This window comes from Anolis sagrei, chromosome X, assembly GCF_037176765.1.
Source record: "Anolis sagrei isolate rAnoSag1 chromosome X, rAnoSag1.mat, whole genome shotgun sequence".
Taxonomy (NCBI): domain Eukaryota; kingdom Metazoa; phylum Chordata; class Lepidosauria; order Squamata; family Dactyloidae; genus Anolis; species Anolis sagrei.
The window spans coordinates 31,840,717-31,867,422 of record NC_090034.1 but is presented as its reverse complement, the minus strand read 5'-3'; the positions used below and the strand labels follow the sequence as shown (position 1 = coordinate 31,867,422).

The window sequence follows — 26,706 nt, the reverse complement described above, 5'->3', positions numbered from 1 at the left end:
CAACAGGAAGTGAGAGAGATGTTTATCCCTCGGAAGGGAAATTCATTTCTGTAATCACCAATCCTTGTTTCCACAACAAGCCAAATTTTTCAAAATCATTATCACAGGACAGAAGGTGAAGTGAAATCTTCTGAACAGGGACACAGACAGCAAAACAAACATCACAGGGGTATTAGCCCTTCCCGATGCTATCCAAAGCTTTTAAAAATTGGTTGGAGTTACACTTAAAAATGTACCTGTTTTGACTTTCAAATTAAACTTAATGTGGGCTATTCAACAGTATTCTGTCCAAATGTCTCCTTGTTGCTTCAGTGTCATTGCAGACTAATTTAAAGCATGAAACACATGAGGAACTAGGTGGCATGAAAAGAAAGACTTCCCTAGTCCTCTCCAGGCAGCCCCCAAGTTACAAACTGTTGGGATTCAACCCCACACTGCCAAGTCTCTAGTCCTGAATGACAAACAAGTTAGTTAGCTTAGAATATTATTGGCTGAGGCTTTCCCTTTTCCCATGTCTCTTGTATGATAGTTGGAATGTATCAATTTCTTCAGTTCTTGTGGGTTTTTTCGGGCTATATGGCCATGTTCTAGAGGCATTTCTCCTGACGTTTCGCCTGCATCTATGGCAAGCATCCTCAGAGGGTCTGGTTGCAATTAGTACAATGGGTTTATATATCTGTGGAATGGTTGGGGTGGGGCAAGGAGCTCTTCCCTGCTACAGTTAGGTGTGAATGTTAGCTAATCACCTTCATTAGCATTTGAAGGCCTGCCTGAGTCTGGGAAAATCTGTTGCTGGGAGTTGTTAATCTGTGCCTGGTTTCTTCCTCTCTGATGTTTAGCTGTTAAAATTTTAGAGTTTTTTAAAACTGGTAGCCAGATTTTGTTCATTTTCATGGTCTCTTTCTTTCTGTTGAAATTGTCCACATGCTTGTGGATTTCAATGGCTTCTCTGTGTAGTCTGACATGGTGGTTGTTGGTGTGGTCCAGCATTTCTGTGTTCTCAAATAAACATCAGAGAGGAAGAAACCAGGCACAGATTAACAACTCCCAGCAACAGATTTTCCCAGACTCAGGCAGGCCTTCAAATGCTAATGAAGGTGATTAGCTAACATTCACACCTAACTGTAGCAGGGAAGAGCTCCTTGCCCCACCCCAACCATTCCACAGATATATAAACCCATTGTACTAATTGCAACCAGACCCTCTGAGGATGCTTGCCATAGATGCAGGCGAAACGTCAGGAGAAATGCCTCTAGAACATGGCCATATAGCCCGAAAAAACCCACAAGAACTGAGTGATTCCGGCCATGAAAGCCTTCGACAATATATCAATTTCTTCTCTCTTCTCTCTGATTCTGCTCTCATTCTGATTGGTTGTGTAGAATGGATACTTTTCTAATGCAAGCCTTTACTTCTGACTTCTACTTTTACATCTTTTAAATATGCTATGTGTTTTGAGATCTCTCTCTGCTTGTGTGTCAGGAGAGATGTAGTGATTGATTTTTTCCTCCTCTCTTGAAACCTTACAAGAGATGGAGTTATAGAGTAGCTCAGACCCAGTTCTTTACCATTAATAAAAATAATAAATGTACCCCTATATTCCGGCGTATAACATGACTGGGTGTATAAGAAGACCCCCAACTTTTCCAGTTAAAATATAGAGTTTGGGATATATTCTCCGTATAAGACTACCCCTCTTCCAACGCACACCATTTTTTTTTAAAGCATGAGATTTGATTTCAATATGGTAATTTTCCTATTGCTGTACCTCCTTCTCTGCCTCTCAGATCTCGCACATGCGCACCTGCACCGCTTCACTGCAGTCTTCAGGAGCAAGATCTGAGAGGCAGAGGAGGAGTTACGGTAATAGGATACAAGGGCGGACCAGACAGGTAAAAGAGTTGTGTTTGTCTGGGCCCAGAGCCACTCTATCTCTTTTTTCCATACCCCGGGCACCCGCCCTTCACTTACACCTTCCCGGTAAGGTACCCCTTCACCTCGCCATCAGGACCGCATTAAGTCCACGAATCCTGATGAATGGATTTCCTTCTACCATACTTGTACAGCGTCGCCCTTAATGTTTTCATAGAGTCACTGCATACGGCAGGGACACGGCCATTGCCATTTTTGAGCTTCCCCCACTATGCGGCAACCACAGATTCTCCAATCCGGATTGGAAGTTTCAGCACCCACTCTATAAGACTACTCCCGTGTATAAGACTACACCAGCGTATAGACTACTCCAGCATATAAGACTACTCCAGTGCATAAGACTACTCCCATGTGTAAAACTACTCCCGCATATAAGACGACCCCGCGTATAAGACGACCCCTGACTTTTGAGAAAAATTTATTGGGTTAAAAAGTAGTCTTATACGCCAGAATATACGGTAGTTACTATTTTTAATGTAAATAAACCTTTTGTGATTTTAAAAGACAGAACTCTGTATCTTTGACTGCCTAAGCTCTAAATTCTTTACAGCTTAACATCCCTGTAATGTTTGTTTGCTTTTGTGCACCTGTTCAGAAGATTTTATCTTACTCTCTGTCCCTGAGATAATTGGATTTTGGGAAAATTTGCTTGTTGTGGCAAAGTTTCTGGAGTACAACAACTACTTTCAAATTAAATACCACATAGTTAAACAGAAAAGAACACTTTCAAACCAGGAATACGTTTTTTTTTTCAAATTTTGTTACATAGTGTAATCAAAAGATTTCAGAGTGTTATGTAAATCAAATCAATTAATGACAATTTAGAGCAACTATTTTTAAGCCTAAAGAATAAATTAAATAGTCTAAAAATTGGTAGAAATGGTGTGGACCTCCAGACGGTGTTAGACTGCAATACCAATCATGCCTCATCATTGGCTATTTTGGTCAAATCTGATGGCTGTTCCAATCCAGCAGCATTTAGGTTTTAAATTGTATTGTATAGGTTTTACTGTAAGGCCACTTTGAGTGTCTTTTTAGAGAGAAAAAGTAGGATACAAAGAACAATAATAATAATAGGTTGCTGTGAGTTTTCTGGGCTGTATGGTCATGTTCCAGAAGCGTTCTCTCCTGACGTTTCACCCGCATCTACGGCAAGCATCCGTAGAGATTGTGAGGTCTGTTGGAAAATAGGCAAGTTGGGGTTTATATATCTGTGGAATAATGTCCAGGGTAGGAGAAAATTACTCTTGTCTGTTGGAGACAAGTGTGAATGTTGCCACTGGCCAACTTGATTAGCATTGAATAGCCTTGCAGCTTCAAAGCCTGGCTGCTTCCTGCCTGGGGGAATCCTTTTTTTTGGGAGGTATTAGGTGTTCTCTCACCTTGGACATTATTCCACAAATATATAAACTCAACTTGCCTGGTTTCCAACAGACCTCACAACCTCTGAGGATACCTGCTATAGATGTGGGTGAAATGTCAGGAGAGAATGCTTCTGGAACATGGCCATACAGCCCAGAAAACTCACAGCAACCCAGTGATTCCGGCCTTCGGCAACACAATAATACACATGGTTTACAGTAGTAATTGTAATGTTTAAATGTTTTAATGTTTTTAAGCTCGTTTTAAAATTTTAATTTAAATGTTTATTTAATTTTATATTGGATGTATATTGTTTTTAAGGCAGTTAATTATTGCCTATGCTGTAAGCCGCCTTGAGTCCCCTTCAGGGTCGAGAAAGGCAGGATATAAATATAGCAAATAAAGAAATAAATAATTTGGAGGGCCACACCATTTCCACCCCTACACGGAAACCATATTCAATAATTAAAGAAGTTGAAAGCCATGTCTATAATATCAGAATCCTTTCTGCTAGATTTCCCCACTTCAAATAAGAATGCCTGGGCTATATGCAATGTACATATCTGAATATGATTTCATACTTCATTACATTGTCATATACTTATTCATAGACTTGTCTTTTATCTTGTTTGTTAACAGCCCCCAGTTTTGGGTTTTAAAATAGGCAAAGGTAATTATGAATCAAGTTCTCCATGATAGAAAAATACCAAATTCTTGGAAATCAGTTGACATAACAATGATACATAAAGAAAATACAGATTCCACAAATGTGAAGAATTATAGACCAATCTCCCTTCTAAATATTGATTACATTTTTTTTACTAATGTTATAGCAGAAAGATTAAAGACTCTCTTGTCTTCCTGGATCAAAGAAGAACAGACTGGTTTTCACCCAAATAGGAATATAAAAGACAATGTAATAAATATTATTGATGTGGTAGAATACTATGAAACACACAACCAAAAAGAATTAGCAATCCTGGCAGTAGTTGCTGAAAAAGCTTTCGATAATTTAAATTGGAATTTTATTACATTGATACTAAAAGAAATGGGTGTGAGGTTTTATTTTATCAATGCAATTCACGCAATCTATGAAGACCACGATGCCTATATATGGATAAATGGATAAAAAGCGAACAGAATAAAAGTGGAAAAGGGAACCAGACAGGGATGCTCCCTCTCCCTGCTGATTTTTAATTATGGCCTTGGAACGACTACTGAACAGCATAAGAGAGGATGACAACTTAAAGGGGGTGAAAATCAATAAAGAATCATAACAACTGAGAGCCTTCGCTGATGATCTCATTTGCACAGTGGAGGACCCATTGAATAATACTGAGAAGTGGCCAAAGAAAATAGAAGATTTCAGGAAAGTATCGGGATTTATAAGCAACATGGAAAAAAATCAAAAGAATAACCAAGTCCAGGGGAAAGTATTTAGAGAAATAGAAGATATAATGAATATTAAAATAGAAAGAAGTCCTAGTATAGCTTTATTATCATTATATAACAATAAACAATTGAAAAAAGAGGATAAGGAAGCGATAACGAATTTTTTAACAATAGCAAGACTGCTTATAGCAAGGAACTGGAATAAATAAATAAATATACAAATAGAGGAGTGGTATAAGGAAGTATGGAAACTGGCAATAAATGATAAGCTGATATGTATATTAAAAGTTAAAAGAGGTATATGGAAACAAAGTGATTTTGATGATGTATGGAGAAAATTTATTGAAAAAGGATTAAAAAATAAAGAAGGAAAGTTACCTCCACAAGAAGAATTGAAATTTTGGACAGATGATATGTAAAAGCTGTGGCTTGGGAGGGGGGGGGGGGGGAAGCACAGTGGTGAGGGATAGAAAATATGTATAAGCAGAAAAATAACACCAAATGCCAAAAGTATGTTAGTTTGTATTGAATAATATGTATCTGCTGTAAAACAAATGTATAACAAATGTATTAAACCATGATAAAATAATAAAAAATTATTATTATTAAAAAAAAAGATTAACCAAGTCCAGACAAGAAAAGTTGAAATTTATCTCAGGACTAAAGATAGTTAAGAAAAGCAAATATTTAGGCATAAACATTATGGCTAAAAACTCACAATTATTAAAAAACACCTACGAATCTAAGTGGAAAGAAATTTTAAAAGACCTCAAAAAGTGATCAAATTTATATTTATCCCTTCTGGGAAGAATTTCGGCAATTAAGACAAATATTCTACCAAAAATGTCTCTTTTTCAAAACATACCCATAATCAGGAGAATATAAACATTCAAAGAATGGAATAAGGACATAATGAAATTTGTTTGGAACTGAAAGAAACTGTGGATAAATTATACTAACCTAACCTATGGAAAGAATAAAGGGGGATTTGGTCTACCAAATTTAAGTCTTTGAAGCCTGTGGATTAGAATGGATCAAAGACTCGATGACTCTGAAAAAAAAGAAAGAGCTTGACACTTGAGGGCCATGATCTAAGAGCGGGATGGCACTGTACCTTTGGTATGATAGAAAAAAGATGGAGAAAAAAATTTGGCAATCATTTTGTACATTCAGCATTATTATGGATTTGAGAAAAATAAAAGGGAAGATTTTACAATAAAACCCCTCTCTGGATCTCATCTCTAGAGGCTTGCCAGGGAAGGGCATTAGGGTGGAACATTTGGCCAACATACTGTGACATCCTGAAGAAGGAGGATAAAGAATTCAAAGTTAAAAGCCATGAAGAAGTGAAAAACCAGTTTAGAAATATATATTGGTTTCAATACCGATAGATAAAAGAATATTACAAAAAAGATAGTAGAACTGGCTTTTCAGAAAGAATGATGATATGGGAAAAATTATTATTAAATGGGAAGTAAACAATTGCTAAAATGTATAGACATCTTCTAGAATGGAGCACAGAAAAAAAACAAAAACAAATAAAGGAATGCATGACCAAATGGGCAAGGAATATAGGAAGGACAACTATGTTAAATAAATGGGAGATTATATGGAACAAAACACCTAAAATATACTTATGCATATCACATGAAAGAAAATTGGCTAAAAATGATGCATTAGTAGTATATGACTCCACAGAAAACTGCTACATTCTCCAAAGATTTAACTACAACTGTTGGAAATGTGGCAAAAGTGAAGGAACCTTCCACCATATGTGGTGGTGTTGCGAGAAAGTAAAAGCCTTCTGGAAGGAAATCTATGAAATATGTCAAAAAATATTAAAAGTAAAATTTCTACTACAACCAGAATTTTTCCTACTAGGGATGACCAATATTGAACGGGACGTAAACAAGGATAAACTCTTTACCTATATGACTACAGCAGCAAGAATGGTGCTAGCTAAAGTTTGGAGACAAAATGTAATGCTGCCAAAAGAAGACTGGATACAGAAAATGCTAGAGATTATGCATGGATCAGGCATGTAGCCAGGGAGGGGGGGGGGGGGGTGCTTGAGGGGCTTCAGCCCCCCCCCCCCCCCAAATTCTCATGATGGTTCGCGAAAAGGCCTTACTGGTGCATTATTTAAACTGTTATGTTTATTCATATCATGATCTGATCACCATACTCAATATATCCCATATGCATGGGGGTATTGGGATAACGATACAAAAGGTTTGCTAGGAGAGACCCTCTTTCACTCAGACTCAGCCCCCCCCCCCCCCAAATCGAAATCCTGGCTACGGGCCTGGCATGGATGAACTGACTTTTGGGATATCGAAATCACAAGACAGGTATATTAAAACAAAGGACTGGACTCCTGTTAAAGAATGGCTGAAGGAAAACAAAATAGAAATATTAATCTAACTGGGGAAAACAGATGGGAAAAATACTATCACAGAAAAAGAAAAAAAGGAGGAGAAGATAAATTGAAAGCTTTGGACTTTTAAAAAAGTCATTACAAAGAAGAATGGAAATACAAATTAACGCCCCCCCCCCTACTTTCCTGTGGATTTCCCTTCCTACTTTCCAACTCTTTTCCTCCCCTTTCCCTCCAACCTTCCACCCAAAGTCTATCCCAAACCCAAACTCCTAAACCACCATGCCCCAGCAAGATTCCACCCCCACTTCCCACCCCCTACTTCCCTCCCTTCTTTCTAACACTTGTTCCAATTATTGGATTTTACCTATTGATGTATATCAGAAAATCTCTAATAAAAATTATATAACAAATACTAGAAAAAATAGGCACAGGCAAACAAACATGTATCAAACTTTTAATTACAGAACCTCATTTTTTAGTATCTTGAGATGTCTCATGGTCCCCCATGGGCTCTAGTGCATGTTTCTCAGGTTTGTTTTTCTCCTTGGTTTTTCCTTTGCTAGAAGGATCCAGGAAGGTGGCTTTGTGTACTCCTGTGTCTTTGTTGATTTTTGATCCCAATGTGCCCTCATGTGGTAGCATTTGGTACAAGCAGGCAAAGAGAATGTGTCCATGTTGCTCCATATGATCAACAGTGACACACAGAAGGCTTGCCACCAGGGTTTCAAGCTGGACTCTTTCCTCCCCACTAGCTTTGTCTGGAATGAACCTCGAAAAGGTAACATCCACATCAGTTCCATTACTGGGATGCCCTAATTGCACATGGTGTGTACTATTGCTCTTGTAAGACCCCAGATTTGGGAGACAGTGGGCATATCTCACTCCTTCCCAGCCTTGGGGAAAAGTAATGGAAATCCTCCTCATCAAATAATGCCCAAAATCTAGTATTTAGAGATATACTGCTCTTATATTGAAGCGTAGGGGGACTGACAGTAATGGATGGCTCATGTATGGGAATTGTGTGGCTTTCACCATGTTGCTGAACTACAACTTGGCCCGGCGGCTCCAGCTGTCATAACCAGCAATGAGGAACACTGGGGATTGCAGTCCAACAATTTATTGAAGGCTACAGCAGTCCCACTCTGTATCAATTTTAAAGCAGCAGAGAAGACCCCTTGGCTCTCTAGTTCCAGGGTGTCAAACTTATGGTTGACTTCAAAGGGCCGTTAACTCGATGGACAGAGAAGCCAGGGATACAGAGAGCCAATTAATATTTTTTTACACAATGGTTAGTTCTCTTTAGTTTCTACCTAGTTTGGTTCACCGAATGGTACTGAATGACAACTCCCATCCCTTTTGATTATCTGCCATGTGGACTGGGGAAGCTGGGAATCGCAGCCCAATATCCCTTGTGACTGAGGTTGATGAAAGGCTAAAGGACATCATAAAGTCAGACATTCTATTCACAAGCCTTGTCTCTAAATCCAAAGTCCATTCTCTTAACTAAACAGAACTAACTGCAGCCTTCCAGATGCTTCTATATCACAACTCCCATCCACCCTAGTCATGATAATGTCTAATGATGAGGAATACAGTATTGGAGTCCAGCATCTGGAGGAGGGTCACATGAAATGACACAGTGGGCTGGATTCTGCCTCCAGGCCTGAAGTTTGACACACGTACTCTAGACATTTTGGACTTTAACTCCCATCCAACCTGCCCTGCATGTCCAACAGGAAGTGATAGTGATTACAGGGTTTAAATCCATACCATCTACAGGGCCAAATGTTCCCCATACCTATATTAAAGTTGCCTACAACACAATATTTCATACAGTCCAGAAATTATGGGCTATGCTCTATGCACTTCCATGTAATCCGGTGAATACTTGCATTGGGGGAAAGGGGAATATTTTGGACAGTCAGAAGAATTAATATGACTCTAAAAGTTTACCTCGTTTCTGAGTTTTTCCAGTTCTTCATCCTTCTCTGTAATCAAGGCACTAGTAATACTGATGGATTTCTGTAAGGAAGCTCTCTCTTCATCGATGTCTTTTTTTAAGTCAGATTCTCTAAAAAGACAGAGAGAGAGAGAGAGACAGAGACAAAACAGTTTCAGCAGGTTTAGTCCATTACAGCCACAGTACTTAAAAAGAGTTTGATTGCTAAATAAAATTATATTAGTAGAAATGGTTCTTACTGGAAGCTACAGGTCTAGTTTGATTGACTGAGACTTGTACAGTAGCCAAAGTTATTTGGTATTTCAAAACAGGAAATAAAGTGAAAAGTTTTACCTAGGTGGATTCATGCCAGAATCTGCATATCATCGTATCCATTTGAATTTAAGGAAAGATGTTAACACGACTGAGAGATAGAGAATTGAAAAGTGTGTAAAGGGCATTGCACAGAGTGAGCCTAACATTCGATTTTGTTACCTCTCAAAAGAGTTATCAGCAAGCAACAAAATGTACATGCAAAGCTGAGTTACACAACTGTCATGCAAAGCAGAGATGGAGCTGGAATTATCAAGTGGTCCTCACTAATGTCTGCAAATGTCAGCATTTCATCAGAAAGCCCATTTTTGAGATTGAGCCACCGAGGGCATTTAAACAGTGCAACACTTGGTCTGTAGCGGAATTATATGAAAAAAACAGAACCGAGAAGACTGAACACTAGCATTATTCAGCTGCAAGGAGAGATGGGATTTACTACTACTACTACTACTACTACTACTACTACTACTACAGTTTGACAACAACACTGACCACTTTCTTTTCACATGTTTTCCCAAGCAGTGTAACCGATCAGTGAGATGGTTGTAAGACAACACCATATTAGTAGATCGTCGGACCATCAATGTTAACTGTGCATTTGGAAGCTGCAACACTTCTAACCTCTATCTGCATACATTTTAAAAGGCTATTTTGAGCTGGAGACAAGGAGCTGATACTTCTCTCAACCTCCAAGAAAGACATGGCAGCTGAGAATTAAGGCTTGCTTTATAAGGAAGCCAACATCCACATATTATTTTTTAAAAATTAGAAAAAATAAGAAATGTATTTGTAGAGACTGACAACGAGAACTTGATGCCTACCTAACTGGGTGCCCTCCGTGTGTGTTGGATTGCAACTGTCAAATCCCCAGCCAATGGCATACAGACTGGAGATTATGGAAGTTGTAGTTTAATGTATTGGGAGGGTGCGAGGTTGGGAGGCCTGCTGTAAAGTCCTCTCGGAAAGCTGGACTAGATGGCCCTTGTAGTCTCCTCCAACTATGGTTCTATAAAAGTCTATGTCTAGGCTCAGAAGCAGATGAAAGACCCTCCATCCCAACTGTCACTGTCCTGGATGTGAAGGGAGAGAAGAGGCAATAACTGCTAGAACTGATCTCTCTCTTTCTGCCCCCCACCCCCAGCCATCTCCTTTTCTTTTTGTGTCATGCCTTCATTAGATGGTAAACCTCAGGGTAGGAAACTGCTTTAGTGTGCTTTTACTTGTAGAGACTATGTACAATGAGAGAACTATACATCTTCATAATCATCACCACAAGCAGATTACACTGGCCAACACACTGTTTGGTGCATCCCATGTTAGCCTAGTTTCTGGGTACATCTGACATGCTGATGCCAAACATGGCCTCGGTCCCCCCCCCCCCCTTACTTTTTCAGATACAGAACATATGCCATCTACCATTATGACCCCATCTAAGAAGCTAGAGCCAGTGCAGTTTATCAAATGGCATATGTTCTGAATCAGCATCCTAAAGAATCCCAGGAACAGTCCTAAAAACCAACACATCCAGAAAAAAATGGTTGCTGTTAGGGTGTCTCATATTTTTCTAAGAACACTTTCACACTACACACCTCCAGCGCTTTGATTCCACTTTATCTGCAATGGCTGAATCCTACAGAATCCTAGGATGTGTCATTTGTGAGGAACTAGAGCAGTGTTTCTCAACCTTCCAAATGCTGCGACCCTTTAATACAGTTCCTAATGTTGTGGTGATCCCCAACCATCAAATTATTTTCGTTGTTACTTCATAACTGTGATTTTGCTACTGTTATGAATTGTAATGTAAAGTATCTGATATTCAGGATGTATTTTATTTCACTGGCACAAATAGCCGATACACCCAAATTTGAATACTGGGGTGGGGGGTGGGGGGGGGGATTGATTTTGCCATTTAGGAGTTGTAGTTGCTGGGATATATAGTTAGCCTACAATCAAAGAGCATTCTGAACTCAACCAACAATGGAATTGAACCAAACTTGGCACACAGAATGCCCACAACCAACAGAAAATACTGGAAGGGTTTGGTGGGCATTGACCTTGAGTTTTGGAGTTCTAGTTCACCTACATCCAGGGAGCACTGTGGACTCAAGCAATGATGGATCTGGACCAAACTTGGCACAAATACTCAATATGCCCAAATGTGAACATTTGTGGAATTTGGGGAAAATAGACCTTGACATTTGGGAGTTGTCGTTGCTGGGATTTATAGTTCACTTACAATGAAAGAGAATGTTGAACCCTACCAACAACAGAATTGGGCCAAACTTCCCACACAAAACCTCTATGCCTTCAAGGGACTAGCTGAGGCGAGCCTCCCTCCCACCTCACATGCTCTCCCCTCCCAGCTTGGAGTCTCAGAAACAGCCCTCCCCTTGGCTGAGAGGCCAGTTGAGAGGCTGGCCAATCACAGCAGGAGGAGGGCATTTGATGGGAGGATTCACCGTCTATTTCCAAAAAGGAAGAGAAAGACAGGCGGAGAGATCTTCAGCCTTCTGTGCCAAAGGGGTTCCTAAGACCATCAGAAATATATGTTTTCTGATTGTCTTTGGCGGCCTCTCTGAAATCTCCACATTACCCCCCAGGGGTCCCAATCCCAGGTTGAGAAAGGCTGAACTAGAGTCTCCTGGCTGAAATATTATATACTTCTCCCTATACTACCAGTCCCAACATCCCATAGCTGGTTGCCTTGGCAGTTCTAGTGAAATTATACTGCTACAATTGTGCAGTGTGAAAGCAACCAAAGACAGAGAACAGCGGCTACTTAGAGAATCATCCAAATCCAAGAAAATTAAAACGTTCTCTTGAGGTTTCTCAAAGCACTGCTGATCCAAGTATTTCACTCCCTGGACCTTTCAAGCCCTTTTGTATAACCTGACAGTGCAGTTCATCCCCTCTTTGTTTTCCTGACAGCCACCTCTTAAAGAAATTATGCAATGAACATCATGAGAATAATAACAGGGTAAGTTAGTGGAAGAAAGTCATGGTAGTTTTCATTAACAGTGCTCCCGGTTCTCTACCAATAGTGCAGCAGTAAATACCATCTTTTGGGACAGAGTCTCCAAAGAACAACTTCTCTAAGAGCATCGCTGAAAAAAAACTTAAGTGGTACTGTGCACTTTCTTTTGCTTTAAAAACAAATAACAAAAGGTATGCTTCCAGTGGGTGACCCTTTCAAACAAACAGAGCAATTGCTGCCCAAGGAATATAAAAATCTAGTGAGAGGTAGCTAGAAAAAGGGAAAGGAGGAGGGAAAGGGAGGAAGAGAGAGATCATGCAGGTCCAGAGAGTGCAAAACGCAAAACGGAGAAAGAGATCACCAACAGGCCCAAGCTAAAGTTATGTGTCCCCCACCCCATATTTAGAGTTAATGAGAACCATGATAACCAGCATGTGAAGCACAGCATGATAATCCTTGCAGTAGCCCAGGAGAAATGGCAACACAACAACAACAATAACAACAATAACAACAACAACAACAACGGGAAGACGTCACAGAAGACGTTGCAAAGGTATGGAGATGTTTGTTCTTAGTGATGGAAGCAGCAAGTGGAGAATCTGGGATGTACGGACACCACCACGGCACACACTCCAGCGGGATCCATGTATTTCTTCTCCCCAAGACAGAGGAGGAAATGAGAAAATCAAGGCACTCCTTTAGAGAGCTGCCTAGAGTGGCTCTCCTAAAGATCAGAAAGCCTGCGTTTTTTATTTCAATAAAGCTCCATAGCATTGAAGCCTGACTTGGATCCCGCAGGACGCTTGAAAACAGCAGGGGGGCTCCTGTGTATCAAGAGTTGGCCACCGAGTGCTCAAGCAACTGCAGAACCCCTCACTGGGGCAAAGAATGGGAGCATAAAACGTAATGATAGGGATCCTAACAGACTCGCCAGAACTGTGTAAGCAGAGCTTGTCAGAAGTAACTTTTTAAAACTACAATATCCCCTAATATCGTTAGGGGATTCTGGGAATTGTCACCTCAAGGGAAGGACCATGGGTGGGCACACACATACACAAAGGTGAATTGCACTGACTGAGTTTATTCCCATGTATTTGGTTGGTTTTGCATCCCTTTTTCTCTGGAAGGAAAATCTTGGATGACATGGAGAAGCAAAGAAAGTTCTCCAAGGAACCAGAAGCACTAGGGGCTTGTTTACAAAGAAACAAAACACCTGAGATGCTTAGGATGCCAGCCTTTGACCCAGAAGAAAAGCACACACACGACTCTGGGTATACAGAGTTTATAGTAAGAGCCTTAACATCTGACGCCTCATACTTGGGTCCCATCTATATGGCCATATAATTCAGTTTCAAAATGCAGCTGAATTGCATTATATGAACCTACACCATCATATAATGTAGTTCAATGCAGTTAAAATGCATCCTGAAAAGGCATTCTATGGCAGTGTAGATGCGATCTTAGTGGGCCAGGAAAAATGAGGGTTAAAATTTACATTTCACTGACAGATTAAAAAAGCTGATCTGATTAAAACCAAGCAACAGGTTTTTACTCTAAAGAGGATTATATTTCCTCCATCACGCTATAGAAACTGCAAGTGGCAAGTGCTCTCTTAAAAGAGGCATTCTTTTTTTTGGGAGCAAAGGGGACAAGCCTGTCAATGCAAGTGGGTGCCTGAGCTTTTCACGCAGTTTCCCAAAACGAAAGGAGGAATGCACCAGGGCTGCATTTCTGATATGCACATATTTAATCAATATGATTTTTAAAAATACACTGTTTTTGATTGGGTGTCCACCCTGATAAATATTATTTTCAAGTCTCCTTTCTTCTTAGAGACCCTTCACATCTGTTCTATCATAAAAGACTCTCCTTGCGTAGTTCCACAAAGATTCCAAAACAAAGCTGTCAGGACAAAACCTGTATGATCAGTATCAGCTGCTGATGTTCCACATGCTTTCTCTCCCTTGAAACCAGTTGGGGTTATGTCCCTCCAGGTGTTTTTGGACTGCAACTCCCAGCAGCCCTAGCTAGCCCAGCCTAAGGTGAAATGTCTTGGGAAATGCAATCTAAATCACATCTGCAGACCCATATGACTCCCCCCTCCCCAACTTCAAGCATGGGGAGGCAGCTCTTCTCAGCAGAGACAGTGAAATAATATTAATGAGCCAGTTAAGTTTATATGTATTGCATGTTTCTGTAGGGATGCAACACTTGTTTTAACAACCACAGATAGTATCCATTTCAAGGTTGAAAAGAGGAGGCCAGTGCTGGAGTTAGTTAGTGGAATGATAAAGCATACTAATGCGTGCATACATTTTATCAATATCCCAGCAATTCACAGTCTCAGTCATGCTGGGAAATCTCATCTTGCATAATGGGAGAACAGTGATTCTCAAACTGAAACATGGACTTACATGGATCAAAAGACCTATTTAACAGTGGTTTTCAACAGGTTTTAGTGGGACACTACTTTTAAGAACTTTATATAGTAATCCAACATAATATTTATGTCTGGAAGGGGCTCAAATACATTGGGAACCTATTTAACACAAACCAGAATAAAGTGAATGGAACACAGTCCATTAAATTGAGTTGATCTGTACTCTTCCCTGCTTGATGGTACTGAAAAGGAATAATCAAACCACTTCCTCTCAATAGCCCCAGATAGAAAGACCACCCAGATTCTTCCCTTGCCACACAAAAAAAAAAAATCAAGAAATTCCAATAATGAAGCAAGTACCTTAAAGTGATACTGGGCAAGCTTTAAAAATGCAAGATAACAAGAACCACATGTTAGAAACATGGAAGAGAAAGGTGAAATACAGTAAAGGAAGAACGGAATTTGCACTGAAGTGAATTCTGTTGTTGTTGTCAAAAGGAAAAGAAAAATAAGATTAAATACTGCTGAGTATTTTACAAAACAAAGAAACTGAAACAAAAAAAAAAGCAAGACACTGAGGGAACAAAAGGCAGCCAAAAATATGTACAACCACTTTGTTGGAGAAAAAAAAGTTATTTATTGTAACGGGGATAGACTTTCTTTAGTCTTACCATTAAAGACACACAGATATAGCAAAGGAAGCAAGGGTAGGAAAGGGAAGAGAGAGGAGTGAAATGAGTATTGAGAAATTAGCGCAGGCTCAGAGACAAGTCAGACAGTTAGCAAATCCACAATGGGCCTAATAAGCGAAAGTATCAATGAGACCCCTTTTTCACTAGAATCTCTCTAATACCTACTTCTTAGTGTAATAAGGACTGTTGGGAAGGCAGGAATAAAAAGCATTCTTGTGGGCAGAAGGATGATAAGGAAGACAGCTCAAAGCCTGGCCACTCCACCCTGCTTTTTGGATCCAAAAGGAAAGGTCTTGCTGGGCCTCAAATGACAACATTGGGAATCCTTTTGGCTAAGTCTCTGTTTGGCTTAACTGTCTGATTTGCTACCATACAACAAATGTCATGACTGGCTGAATAAAAGGTTAAACGGAGAATGTTTCTTGTTCTCAGCTTTGCAAGTTTAGAATCACCACGTTTTGAAGCATTTGGAAGATGGTCTGCAGGAGGGCTGGGGGCATTTGTCAGATCCCTAAGTGGACACTTCAGAGCTAGCTAAAAATGGCACTAAGCTATCTGAGTGTGAAATGCAGAGAAGAGCAGGGAACATCTAACTGCGGAACAGGATTGCACGTGCTAGGTTCAGCAATGTTCAATGCTTCTTAAGGGCAAGCATTTCCACACGCGGTTTAGTGATGAGACAGATGCAACCGTTTGCATGTATTTAGTATTTCACATGCAAAGACACTCTGGATGGTGGAAGTATGCAATTCTAAACATTATTTCAATGACAGCAGGTATCAGGGGCCAAACTTTGTCCCCCAGGGATGTGTTTTCTCATTTCCCTACCTCCCAGGTACCTGTGCCCCCCACCCTATGCACATGTGCAGACCCTTACCTCTTTTTCATCTCTAATAACTGGTTATTGAGGACAGATCGTTCTTCATCCAGCTGAAAGACAAAAAGAAAAAAGAAATCCATGTTTACTAGGCAGGCTAAAAACAGAAGTGACAGGCTACAGTTTGGAGCCTTTTGCCTAAACTGAGAAAGGGGCCATGGTAAAGTATTCTCTTTCCAGCAGGCAAACGGAAAGAAAGGCATCTTCAACTTTTTCATTGTGTTCATTTGCCATATGTATTCAACACGCAATTGATTGTAGTGTGCACCTCAAAGTTGGGAAGCCGTGTCCCTCCATCCATGACAGAAGGGTGCAGGTGGGTTTCCATGTATGACTCTAATGCACCATCAAATCTAATGCACACCTCACTTTTGACTATGTAATTTAACCAAAAAAAGGTGATTATTAAAATATGGTACATTGGTTATTCTTAGCAAAGAATATTTTGAGAAAGGAATTAGATGAATCCTGCCCTCTATACCTCCTCCCCAAATACACACACTTCACAGTCCTTCCCATAAATTCATTTGGGTTGGCTTCAGAGTATTATAGTATCCTTATATGATCCTACTCTACACTGTCTCCATGTCTCTTCTTGGCTCTTAGCATTCAGTTCCTAAGAAGCTGCTGCTATTCACTTAAATAGAGAGACAAGAAACAACCCAGGGGAGGTCTGGCCTAGAACAGTCATCATATTGTGCCAAAAATGTGCTGGAAGTCAAAAATAGTTTTTGCCCTGACAGCATGGAGCACAGCGCCACTTCAGAGACCAGGGCATGCCTCCTTCCCCCATACAGATGCTGGGGCAGGTTCTTGTTTTCAATTTTAATGTTTACCATACAGGCCAGAGAAACAAAAAAGGAAAAAAATGTAGTGGGTAAACACATTCATTCTCAAGTCCTTAAGAGACAAGGAAGCAACAGTTGGGTTTTCAGCTCTGATTTGTTGAGAGAGAGGGGTCCTTCTTTCTTCAATGCACATTTTAACTGGCCCTCTTATTTACATTCTGATAAATCATTTTTGCTTCTGTGTTGCCTTTTTTTTCTGGATGGAATGCCACCTTCTCTCTAAGTCCAAAGTTGCAATGCTTTACAGAAAACCAAAAAAAGAAAAAGAATCCTTCAGGACCATAGTTAATTCCTGTTAAATTGCCATCATGGTACAGTGGAAAGGTATGGTCTTGCCATATGGACCGTAAAATGTATTGGAAAAAAACGAAGTTTCAGGGCCATGTTTTCCAAAGTTTGGTGCTTCTATAGTCTTGTTATCCAATTCTTTGTCTGCTTGAAATGGAAACATGGAAGGAACAGCTCAGCAATACTGAAGAGCCAGACCACAATAGTTTTACTTTATGCAGCACATCTCTAGAGAGAGAGAAATATTTTGGGATGGAGTGTTTTTCCCTCAATTGCAATGGGACTTTTAAGTTAGAGAGTTAAAGTCTGCAATGGCTAATATGAAGTACCATAAGGAAGACAATATCCCCAAGCTACTGTCTGGGATTCTCTTAATTAATTACAAAGCTGCTAATGCAGATAAAACTGCCACTTTCCCTTCCTAAGTATGCAATGTTTACACACCCACCCAATTCTTTAACTTTTAGATGTCAGTGATGAAACAATGCTCATGACATTTGCAAAATGTCACCCATCTCCAGATTCCTGAACACACACTGGCCAGAATGTATATTGTTACCATAGTAATCCTGCTCAAAAATACCTGCAACGTAAGCCGAGGCCTCGTCACACTCATCTCTGAAGACACCGAGTCTCAAAGACTGAAAAAGGAGGGTATGACTGGCTAGCTTTCATTTGGCATTTCTGAACTTTCTCTGGACAAAAATATCATTTCCCTGTTATTCAAATCCCTTCCTCAGATGTCCTGCAGATCAAAAGCTTTGAACCCTGCTAGCGCCAGGAGATCCTCTCCACATGAGCTGCTCTGCCATCAAACACAATTATTTTTTACTAAAATATTTCTATTTTGTCCTGTATCTCCAGGCTGGAGAGCCAGAATGGTGTAGTGGCTTGAGTTTTGGAGATCGGCGTTTGAATCTATACTTGGCAATCAGGCATTGGAAACCCACTGGATGCCCTTGGGTCTTGGCCTTAGAGGAAGGCAGCGCCAAAGTCCTTCTGAACAAATCTTGCTAAGAAAACCCAGTGATAAAACTTCCATCCTACAGGAAGCTTGGTTGATTCCTTCCCTGCTCCCTCTGATTTCTTGCACTGTACTTTTATCACCATCGTCTTTGTCATCATCATTATATTGGAATGGGTTTTTCAAAACTGTTTCTAATATGTTGAACTTTTTAAAAAATCCTTGTATCATCCCTTGCTCTAATTGTATTTTGTGTTCATTCACATTCACAGCCTTGGGTCTTACATTTGGAGAAAGGCAGGGTATAAGCCAATCAACCAAATTCATAATACTGCCCACAAAATTAATATAAACTGTTTAGAACAGTTTACAATGTAAAAGAAATGGAAGATAATGTATGCAGTGTGGAAATATATTAAACAATATAACAATTTAGAGCAGTGTTTCTCAAACTCTGCTACTCCAGGTGTTTTGGACTGTTGTCCCAGTTTCTTTTCACCCTGGCCTCTCAGTGTCCGATTCCAGCACTAAGCTGCCTGAAGAGATCAGCCTTGAAAAAAAGATCAAGTGCATAGTCCTCATACCTACAGTTTGGGAATAGTTTGCACATCTCCTCTCCCCTCATTCTCTTGTAAATTCTTTAATGATTCCAAATTATTTCAAAAGCTCATTTTTACAGAGAGAATTAGATAAATCTAAGTATCAAATCAAAATATTTATTTCGGTCATTGACCAGCACAGAAGATAGTGTCACATTTCCAGACAAACCTGGCATGTTTGGTACATTAAAAATATAAATATAACTACTAAAAACACAATATGGGTGAGGGAGCAGAAGGGGAAACAGGGTAAAAACATACAATGCCCAGATCCATCACCAAATTGTAGATTCAGGGAAGAAGATTACTGGACACACAGTTGACTTTTGGAACTAGTCATTCCCTGGCGGATTTTGTATGCTGCTGCACAGAACTTTGCAACACTGTAGGTTGTAGCTGAATTAGTATCTGCAAGTAGCAGGGAGGTATAAAATTGTCCTGAATGGCTTGGGTGCTTGTCTATCAGAGGTAAGATAAGCCTTGCACGGATATCCCTGTAGAACGGGCACTGAAGGAGCACATGTTCAATTGTTTCTACATGACCCGGGTCACAGGGGCAGAGCCTCTCTGGGAAAGGGATCTTCCGGTAGCGGCCTTCGAGTACAGCTGATGGGAGAGCGTGGCATCGGGCCAGGGTGAAAGCCCTTCGATGAATAGGAACCTCTAAGTATGTTAAATATGCCATAGGGGAGGCAAGGTATCTGCTGTCTTCACTGATAAGGAAGCTTGGAGCCGAGGCCAGATCTAGTTGGCGCTCTGTGTCTGTGATATGTTGTTTAATAAGTGCTTTGGCTTGATTGTAATCCATAGCTAATAGTAGACCTGGAGAAAATTCCAACGAGGAGATTTTGGATGCTACCGCCTGCTTCCATGTGGATTGGAAGTCATCCTCCATGGTTAGTGGGGCAAGGCCAAGGGGTGCACGGGACAGTCTGAGCCAGAGGTTAAGTATGGCCACCCACACCCTGGCCTCCACTCTCATAAAGCCCGTCTCTAGTCGCAGGGTGGCATTAGAAACGCATTTAAGTACCTGCAAGGCCGATCTCAGAAACTTGGACTGAACCACCTCTAATGGGGCAAAACTGGGGAAGGGGCCCAGCTGAGCCCCATACAAGAGTTGGGCTAATGACTTGGCTTCAAACAGCTTGAGTGCTGCCGGTGTGAAGTGGCCCCCTCTTGTCCTAAGATATTTAAGAATGGCAATTGAGCTCCCCTGCGCGGTGTTGGATACTTGATCCCCATGAGCTCTTCTGCTGCCATTAGATTGGAAAACTACACCTAGATATTTGAAGGATGTAACTTGTTCAATTTTATGACCATCTATGCTCCAAGAGTAAGTCCTGGGCCTATTAGCGAAAGCCATGATTTTAGTTTTATTGTAATTGAGTTGGAGCTGATCTGTGTTGCAATGTTGTATTAATGCTCTCAAAGCTCTTTTGAGCCCAATGGGTGTTCTAGAGAGTACAGCAGCATCATCTGCATAAAGCAGGATGGAGATGTGTCTTCCCGCCAGCTTTGGGGGGTGAAGTCCATGTTTTGAAGCTGGTCCACTATGGAGTTTATATAGAAGTTGAACAGCAAAGGGGCCAGAATGCAGCCTTGCTTGACACCCTTGCATGTTTCAACAGCCTCAGTGAGGTGGCCCTGTGGGTTGCATCTTACTTTGAGTGTGGTCGTTTCGTGAAGTTGGCGTATTAGATATAGTAGACGGCGATCAATTGTGGAACTCTCCAGTTTTTCCCAAAGTTTAACCCGCGAGATGGAATCAAATGCTGCTTTAAAGTCAATAAAAGCAGCATATAGTGAGGTTATGTTTTGGGAGGAATATTTTTCCACAAGGTGTTGCAGCACTAGGCACTGATCTATGGTGGATCGACCTTCTCCGAATCCAGCTTGCTCCTCAGCTAATATGCTTTCTTGTTCCAACCAATCTTGGAGTTTCCATTGTAGATGTCTAGCATATAGCTTGCTGATAGTGTTAAGGAGGCTGATTGGTCGATAGTTCACAGGATCATCCTTTTTCCCTTTCTTTTTATAGATGGGAACAATGATTGCAAGCCCCCAATCCTTGGGGATTTGGCCATGGTTGTCAATACATGTAAAAAGTGAGGCTAGGATGGGGGTCCAGAAATCCAGGTTGTTCTTGATGGCCTCTGCTGGGATAAGATCTTCTCCTGGGGCCTTGCCTGATGGTAGTTGGGCAACCAGGTTCTTAATTTCTGTAGCTGATACAGGTGGCCATGGTGGAAGGTTCTCTGTATCGAGGTTGGGGCAGTCCCTTCCAGTAGAGATGTCCATATAGAGATCCTGGAAATATGCCTCCCAAATCCCCGGAGGGATGTGGGAATCCACAATAGGTTGATCAGATCTTTGGGCATTTGATGTAATATGCCAGAAAGTGGCTGAGTCTTTCTCTTTGACAGCTTTAATAAGCTGAGCCCAGTTGTTTTTCATAGCTTCCTTTTTCTTATATGCGAGCATCTGCTTGTAATGCCTCTTTTGTTGAAGGAGGTCTTGCGCTGCTGATGGTGAGGTATTGGATATGAAGGCCTGATAAGTGGCAACAAGAGCATTTTTAGCATTGACACAATCTTTATCAAACCAGGGCTTGGAGTATTGCTGTTTCTGCTTCCTTGATGTAAAATTGTTAAACCTTAGGTGCTTCTGTATTTCTTGAGTGATGTTCATATAGTTGTCAAGTAGTATGTTGGGGGATGTTGACGATGTCAGGGCAGTTTGTAGCCCCATTAGTCGATCAGAGGCCAGGAGCTCAGATATTCTTTGGTTCAGACAGGGAGTCCATTTGGCCCTGACATGGGTTCCTCCTGGAGGTGGTAGGGAGGGTTGAAAACATTCCACTGTGTGGGTATTTTGGGTGAAAGAATTTAGGTGCAGCAGGACAGGAAAATGATCACTGTCAAACTTGGGCTTAACTTCCAAGGTTTTGGCATATGGAAGAAGGTCCCTTGAGATGGCTATATAGTCAATGGCGCTCATTTTAGAGCCAGAAAGATATGTAAATTCTGCTGGGTGATCACCTTCCAGAGCACCATTTAAGATGTGGAGATTCAATCGTGATGTTGATTGAGCCAAACACAACCCTGCAAAGTTTGTTTTTTGATCTTTGGAACGACGAGTTAGAAGTGGAACCTCATATTCAGTGGCAGGAGGAAGGCCTTTGTAACATTTAAAGAGTGTGGCATCATCAGGTCCCATTCTTGCATTGAGATCCCCTCCCATAATTACAGAGGCATTTGGGTTCTGCACCATGAGGTCTGCAGCATAATTTTCCAATTCTGTCCATAAAGCTCTAGTTTGGGCTTTCTTCCTCGTTGGAGGCAAATAGACATTTATTATCATCAAGGTATGATACTTAAGTTGAATTAGCACTGCCATTGCAGTTGTTTTTAATGAGGGAAGGGGCCTTGTTATGGCACGTAAAGTGGTAGAGACTAAAATCCCTAATCCACCTTTTGCTCTTCCATGTGTAGCTCCTGGCTCTGCCCCTACACAATACGAGTGGAATCCATTAGCTATCAGATCACCTACTGCCCAAGATTCCTGGATCAGAATAATATCATAGTGGGAGAGAAAGTCGATAAAACAATGGTCTCTAATGGATGCGAGCCACCCAGCCACATTCCAAGTCAATAGGCTGACCTCGTGCTGGCCCTGTAGCTGTCATAGTCCCAAGGGATCTATGGCCTGGTCACGATCCTTCTGTATCAGGTCCGGGTCATTGTTTGGTGAGAAAGAAACTTGGCCTTCTGGTGAAGGGGCTGGATGGACCAATGCCACATGAGTAATGAAATGTGGGTCATTGGCGAGTAGGGAGCCAAACTCATTTGCTGTCTGCAAGCCCTCACCTATGACCTGTGGAGAGGCAAGCTCCATCTGGGGTTGAGGAGAGTCCATAGTGTGTGGAATATTTAAAGCAGCACCTGCAGGAGTATCTTTGATCTGCTTTTCTGTTACTTGAGTCATTACTGGAATCACAGATGGATCTCTGTCATTGTTGTTTTCTTTTATAACGGTCTTAGAGGGGGGGCTTGGCTTGGGAGGAGCCGTGGAAGAGTCTGTATTAGAGTCTGCTTTAAGTTCCAAATCAATGTAAGCAACTGCTGGGTGACAATTCCTGTCTTGAAGCTGTGTTAACTGTGTTAGGTTTCTTTCTTGTACCCGTGTATCCAATGTACTTCGAGGAATGAGATGATTGACTGTCAAATCCTTAAATACCCTACTGATAGTTATGCCATGCCTGTTCCATAAGATGTCCTTCATTTGAGCCAGGCGGTCTGACATCTCAAGGGAGTTGAAGGTAAGGAGGATTCGTTTTACACCATTCTGTGTTGGAAGAAAATGGTGATCTTTTAAGTCAATAAGTTTGGGCTGGGTTCTTAGCAAGTAAGCCAGTGATTTTACAATTTGTTGTTTATGGTTCCAGCCCAAAGCATTTTGATTGAGCTGCAGAACTATCTGGGTTTTTTGCAGAGTGAGGCATGCTTTAGTTTCAACTGTTGGTTTGTTACTGTGATTAACAGCAGCTGTGGTCAGAGGAGCGTCCTCCGCATGTGAGCACCTGGGCATCTCTGCAGGCTTGACTCCCTGAAAACATTGTGGGGGATGCAAGTCAAGTAGCCTTTGAATCTGTTGTGAGATTTCACCTAGTCTGTTCAAAATCAGCATCATTGATTCCACTGACAGCAAACATATCTCCCGATATTTCTGCATATCATGGTCTAGGGAGGGGCTGAGAGTTCAAATGACCATTATCTCCATTACCCTCTGGCATTTGTCCTGGGCTTGTCTCCTGGTCAGAGAGGGGGGAACTCACATTAAGTGAGTTTATCGAAGGTGTTATCAGTGCTCCACTACTCACAGTTTGTGATGTTGTTGCTATATCCGGAGAGTTCGGAAGGTAAGCATCCATTCTCATCTGTTTACGTGCTTTTGGTGATTTATGGGACCCTGTTCCATTGCTGGGGCTGGTCCGAGACCTTTTCTTACCCTTGAATGTCATTTTGGGTTATAAATCCTGGGGAAGTTGTGGAAAAACAGCTATTTCCAGGAGCAAATTCCAGAGCTTATCTTAGGAGCTGCTCGTTCGTCGCCATCTTCATGGCTCTTCAATAAATCTAAGTATGTGTATGTGTTTCTTCCATGTGTTGTGAGTGCAGAATTTGGAGTTCGGTGATGGTTTAGAGCAGAGGTTCTCAACCTGGAGGGGTCGCGGCATGGTCCCATTAGGCCCCGCCTCCTCCTGCAGGCTGCATGCACCCTTAACAAGGCGCCAAAGAGACACCAAGGCCTTCGGAGAAGCTACTGGGAGAGGGACGTTGGCAAGTGTGTGGGGGAAGAGGCCCTGGGAGCATGTATGCAGCAGCTATACTCCTTCCAGCGGCCCCTGGGTGCATGCTCCCTGCACGAGGCCTCTTCCCCGGTGCGTTTGCCAATGCCGGAACACGTTCTTCTCTCGGCGTTAACAAGTGCGTGGGGAAGAGGACCTGGGAGCACGTATCCAGGGGCATGCGGGGGAAGAGGCCTCGTGCAAGGAGTGCATACCCATAGCCGGTGCATGGAGTGCGGCCCATGGGTGCATGCTCCTGTGAGAAGAAGGACAGTGTTGGCAAGCACCTCTCCAGGCAGCTGTGCCTGCACCCCTCTCAGGATGGCAAGGAGGCCTCTTCAGGAACTGAAGTGATTGAAGGTACTGCAAATCTAATCTACTGTACATGCCTCCCCCAAACTCCTCCAGTATTTTCTATTGGTCATGGGAGTCCTGTATGCCAAGTTTGGTTCAATTCTATTATTGGTGGAGCTCAGAATGTTCTTTGATGCCCAGTGAACTATAAACCCACACAACTGCAATTCCGAGATGTCAGGGTCTATTTCCCCCAAATCCATCCAGTATTTTCTGTTGGTCATGGAAGTCCTATATGGCAAATTTGATTCAATTCAATTGTTGGTGGAGCTCAGCCTGCTCTTTGATACCTGGTGAACTATAAATCCACACAACTGCAATCCCCAAATGTCAGGATCTATTTTCCCCAAACTCCACCAGTGTTCAAATCTGGGCATATTGAATATTTGTGCCAAGTTTGGTCCAGATCCATAGTCGTTTGGGTTCACAGTGCTCTCCGGATGTAGGTGAACTACATCTCCCCTAAATTACTGTCAATTTCTCCCAACCCCCTCCAGTATTTTCTCTTCATCATGAGAGTTCTGTGTGCCAAGTCTGGTCCAGGTCTGTGCTTTGTGGGGGTCTCATTGGGCTGTGGAAGTCAGAGCTGAGTTGGTTGAAGGTACCTCAAATCCCTTCATCCATTGTCCATACTCCCCCAAACATATTGTTTTTATCATTAATCACTATGCTTTAATTATGTTCAATTTGTAACAATGAAAATACATCCTGCATATCAGATATTTACATTACAATTCATAACAGTAGCAGTTATGACGTAGTAACAAAAATATGGCTGGGGGTCACCACTACATGAAGAACTGTATTTAGGGGTCACTGCATTAAAAAGGTTGAGAACCACTGGTTTAGCGTCACAAGGAGAGGTGAGTAATAAATGTATTATTATTATTATTATTATTATTATTATTATTATTATTATTATTAGAAACCCACTCTCACCCTGAGATAGCAAGGTCTCTTCTCCCTTTTCCTAGTCCACATGATGTTAGATGAGCCACAGCTTATTTTAATCAGAAATATGAAGGATGATTAATCAAATTACGAGTGAAAACAAACCAGGATAATAGTTTATGGCTTGAGATTGTCTTGTTTTGATGAATCACAGTTTCTTCAGGTTTGGATTATCTGTCTTCTGGACTTCTTCAAAAGTGGAGAACATTAGGCTTGTTTTCATAATACTGAACTGTCATTTAGTGTGACATCTGCAGCTGCCCATCAAATCACTTTTGAGGTGCTGCGGACATTATGAAGTCCAAACCAACCCCATATTCTGCTCAACTGTTGAGCCAGGATATATGTATCTTTCCCAGTCTAATAGTTTGTTGCCACTAAGTACGAATGAGGGCAGCTCCCAATCATTTTGGTGGGATTTAAAATACACACTGGATACAAAACATTGTAAAATATTCAGTAGACTTTGTCCAGTTACTAAAGACTATACATTTCTTCCTGCTTTTTAAACCTCACCATAAGCACAATGACATACGGCACTCCAATTCAAAATCTCTCTCATAGTTCCTTAGTGTCTTCTTTCAAATATGCATAACACGCTGAGTGTTAGCTGTGTGGATGTTGAACAAGTAGCTTCAGAACTGTTCTTTAATGGGAATCTGAGTCAGAAATTTGGGGAATAAAACCTGTAACCATTCTTTAAACTCTATTAGTATTGACTTTCCAATGACATCAGTGAAGGTCTCTTTCCACCAAACTCTCTTCAGCCAAGGATTTGCCCTGGGTTTTACAACTCTTGCCTCATCAGTAATATTCAAGTCCTTCAAAACCAAAGAGCCATAAATGTGGCAGGAGTTGCCTTTGGCCAGCTGCAGCTACTTAGGAAAGTTGACAGCTCCCAAAAAACTTAATCTGACTGGTGGTTCAGTGCTTGCTGCTATCCCCCTGCTGATAGCTTTACTGCTTTTTGAGCATGTGTATCTCAAAAGGGAAATCCCTTAAACCAAAGGCATATGTTGCAATGCCTCTTCTTCCTGCCACCACATCTGTCTGCCTGTCTCTCCTCCCCGCTCCCTGCCATCTTGGCCTTGAAG

General features: G+C 41.4%; 1 protein-coding gene across 19 annotated transcripts in view; it reads right to left on the bottom strand.

The window, feature by feature from the left end:
* Positions 1-26,706, bottom strand: part of CLIP1 (CAP-Gly domain containing linker protein 1) — a 172,636-nt gene that overhangs the window by 11,241 nt on the left and 134,689 nt on the right. For 14 of the 19 annotated variants that reach the window (XM_060785988.2, XM_060786003.2, XM_060785999.2 and 11 more), the window contains 3 exons: positions 16,262-16,314; positions 15,053-15,073; positions 9,020-9,137 (listed from right to left, as the gene is read on the bottom strand). In XM_060785988.2, coding sequence (XP_060641971.2) covers positions 9,020-9,137; positions 15,053-15,073; positions 16,262-16,314 — 192 coding nt within the window. The remainder of the gene's footprint in view (positions 1-9,019; positions 9,138-15,052; positions 15,074-16,261; positions 16,315-26,706) is intronic. The other 5 variants (XM_060785995.2, XM_060786004.2, XM_060786008.2 and 2 more) reach the window with 1 other exon arrangement.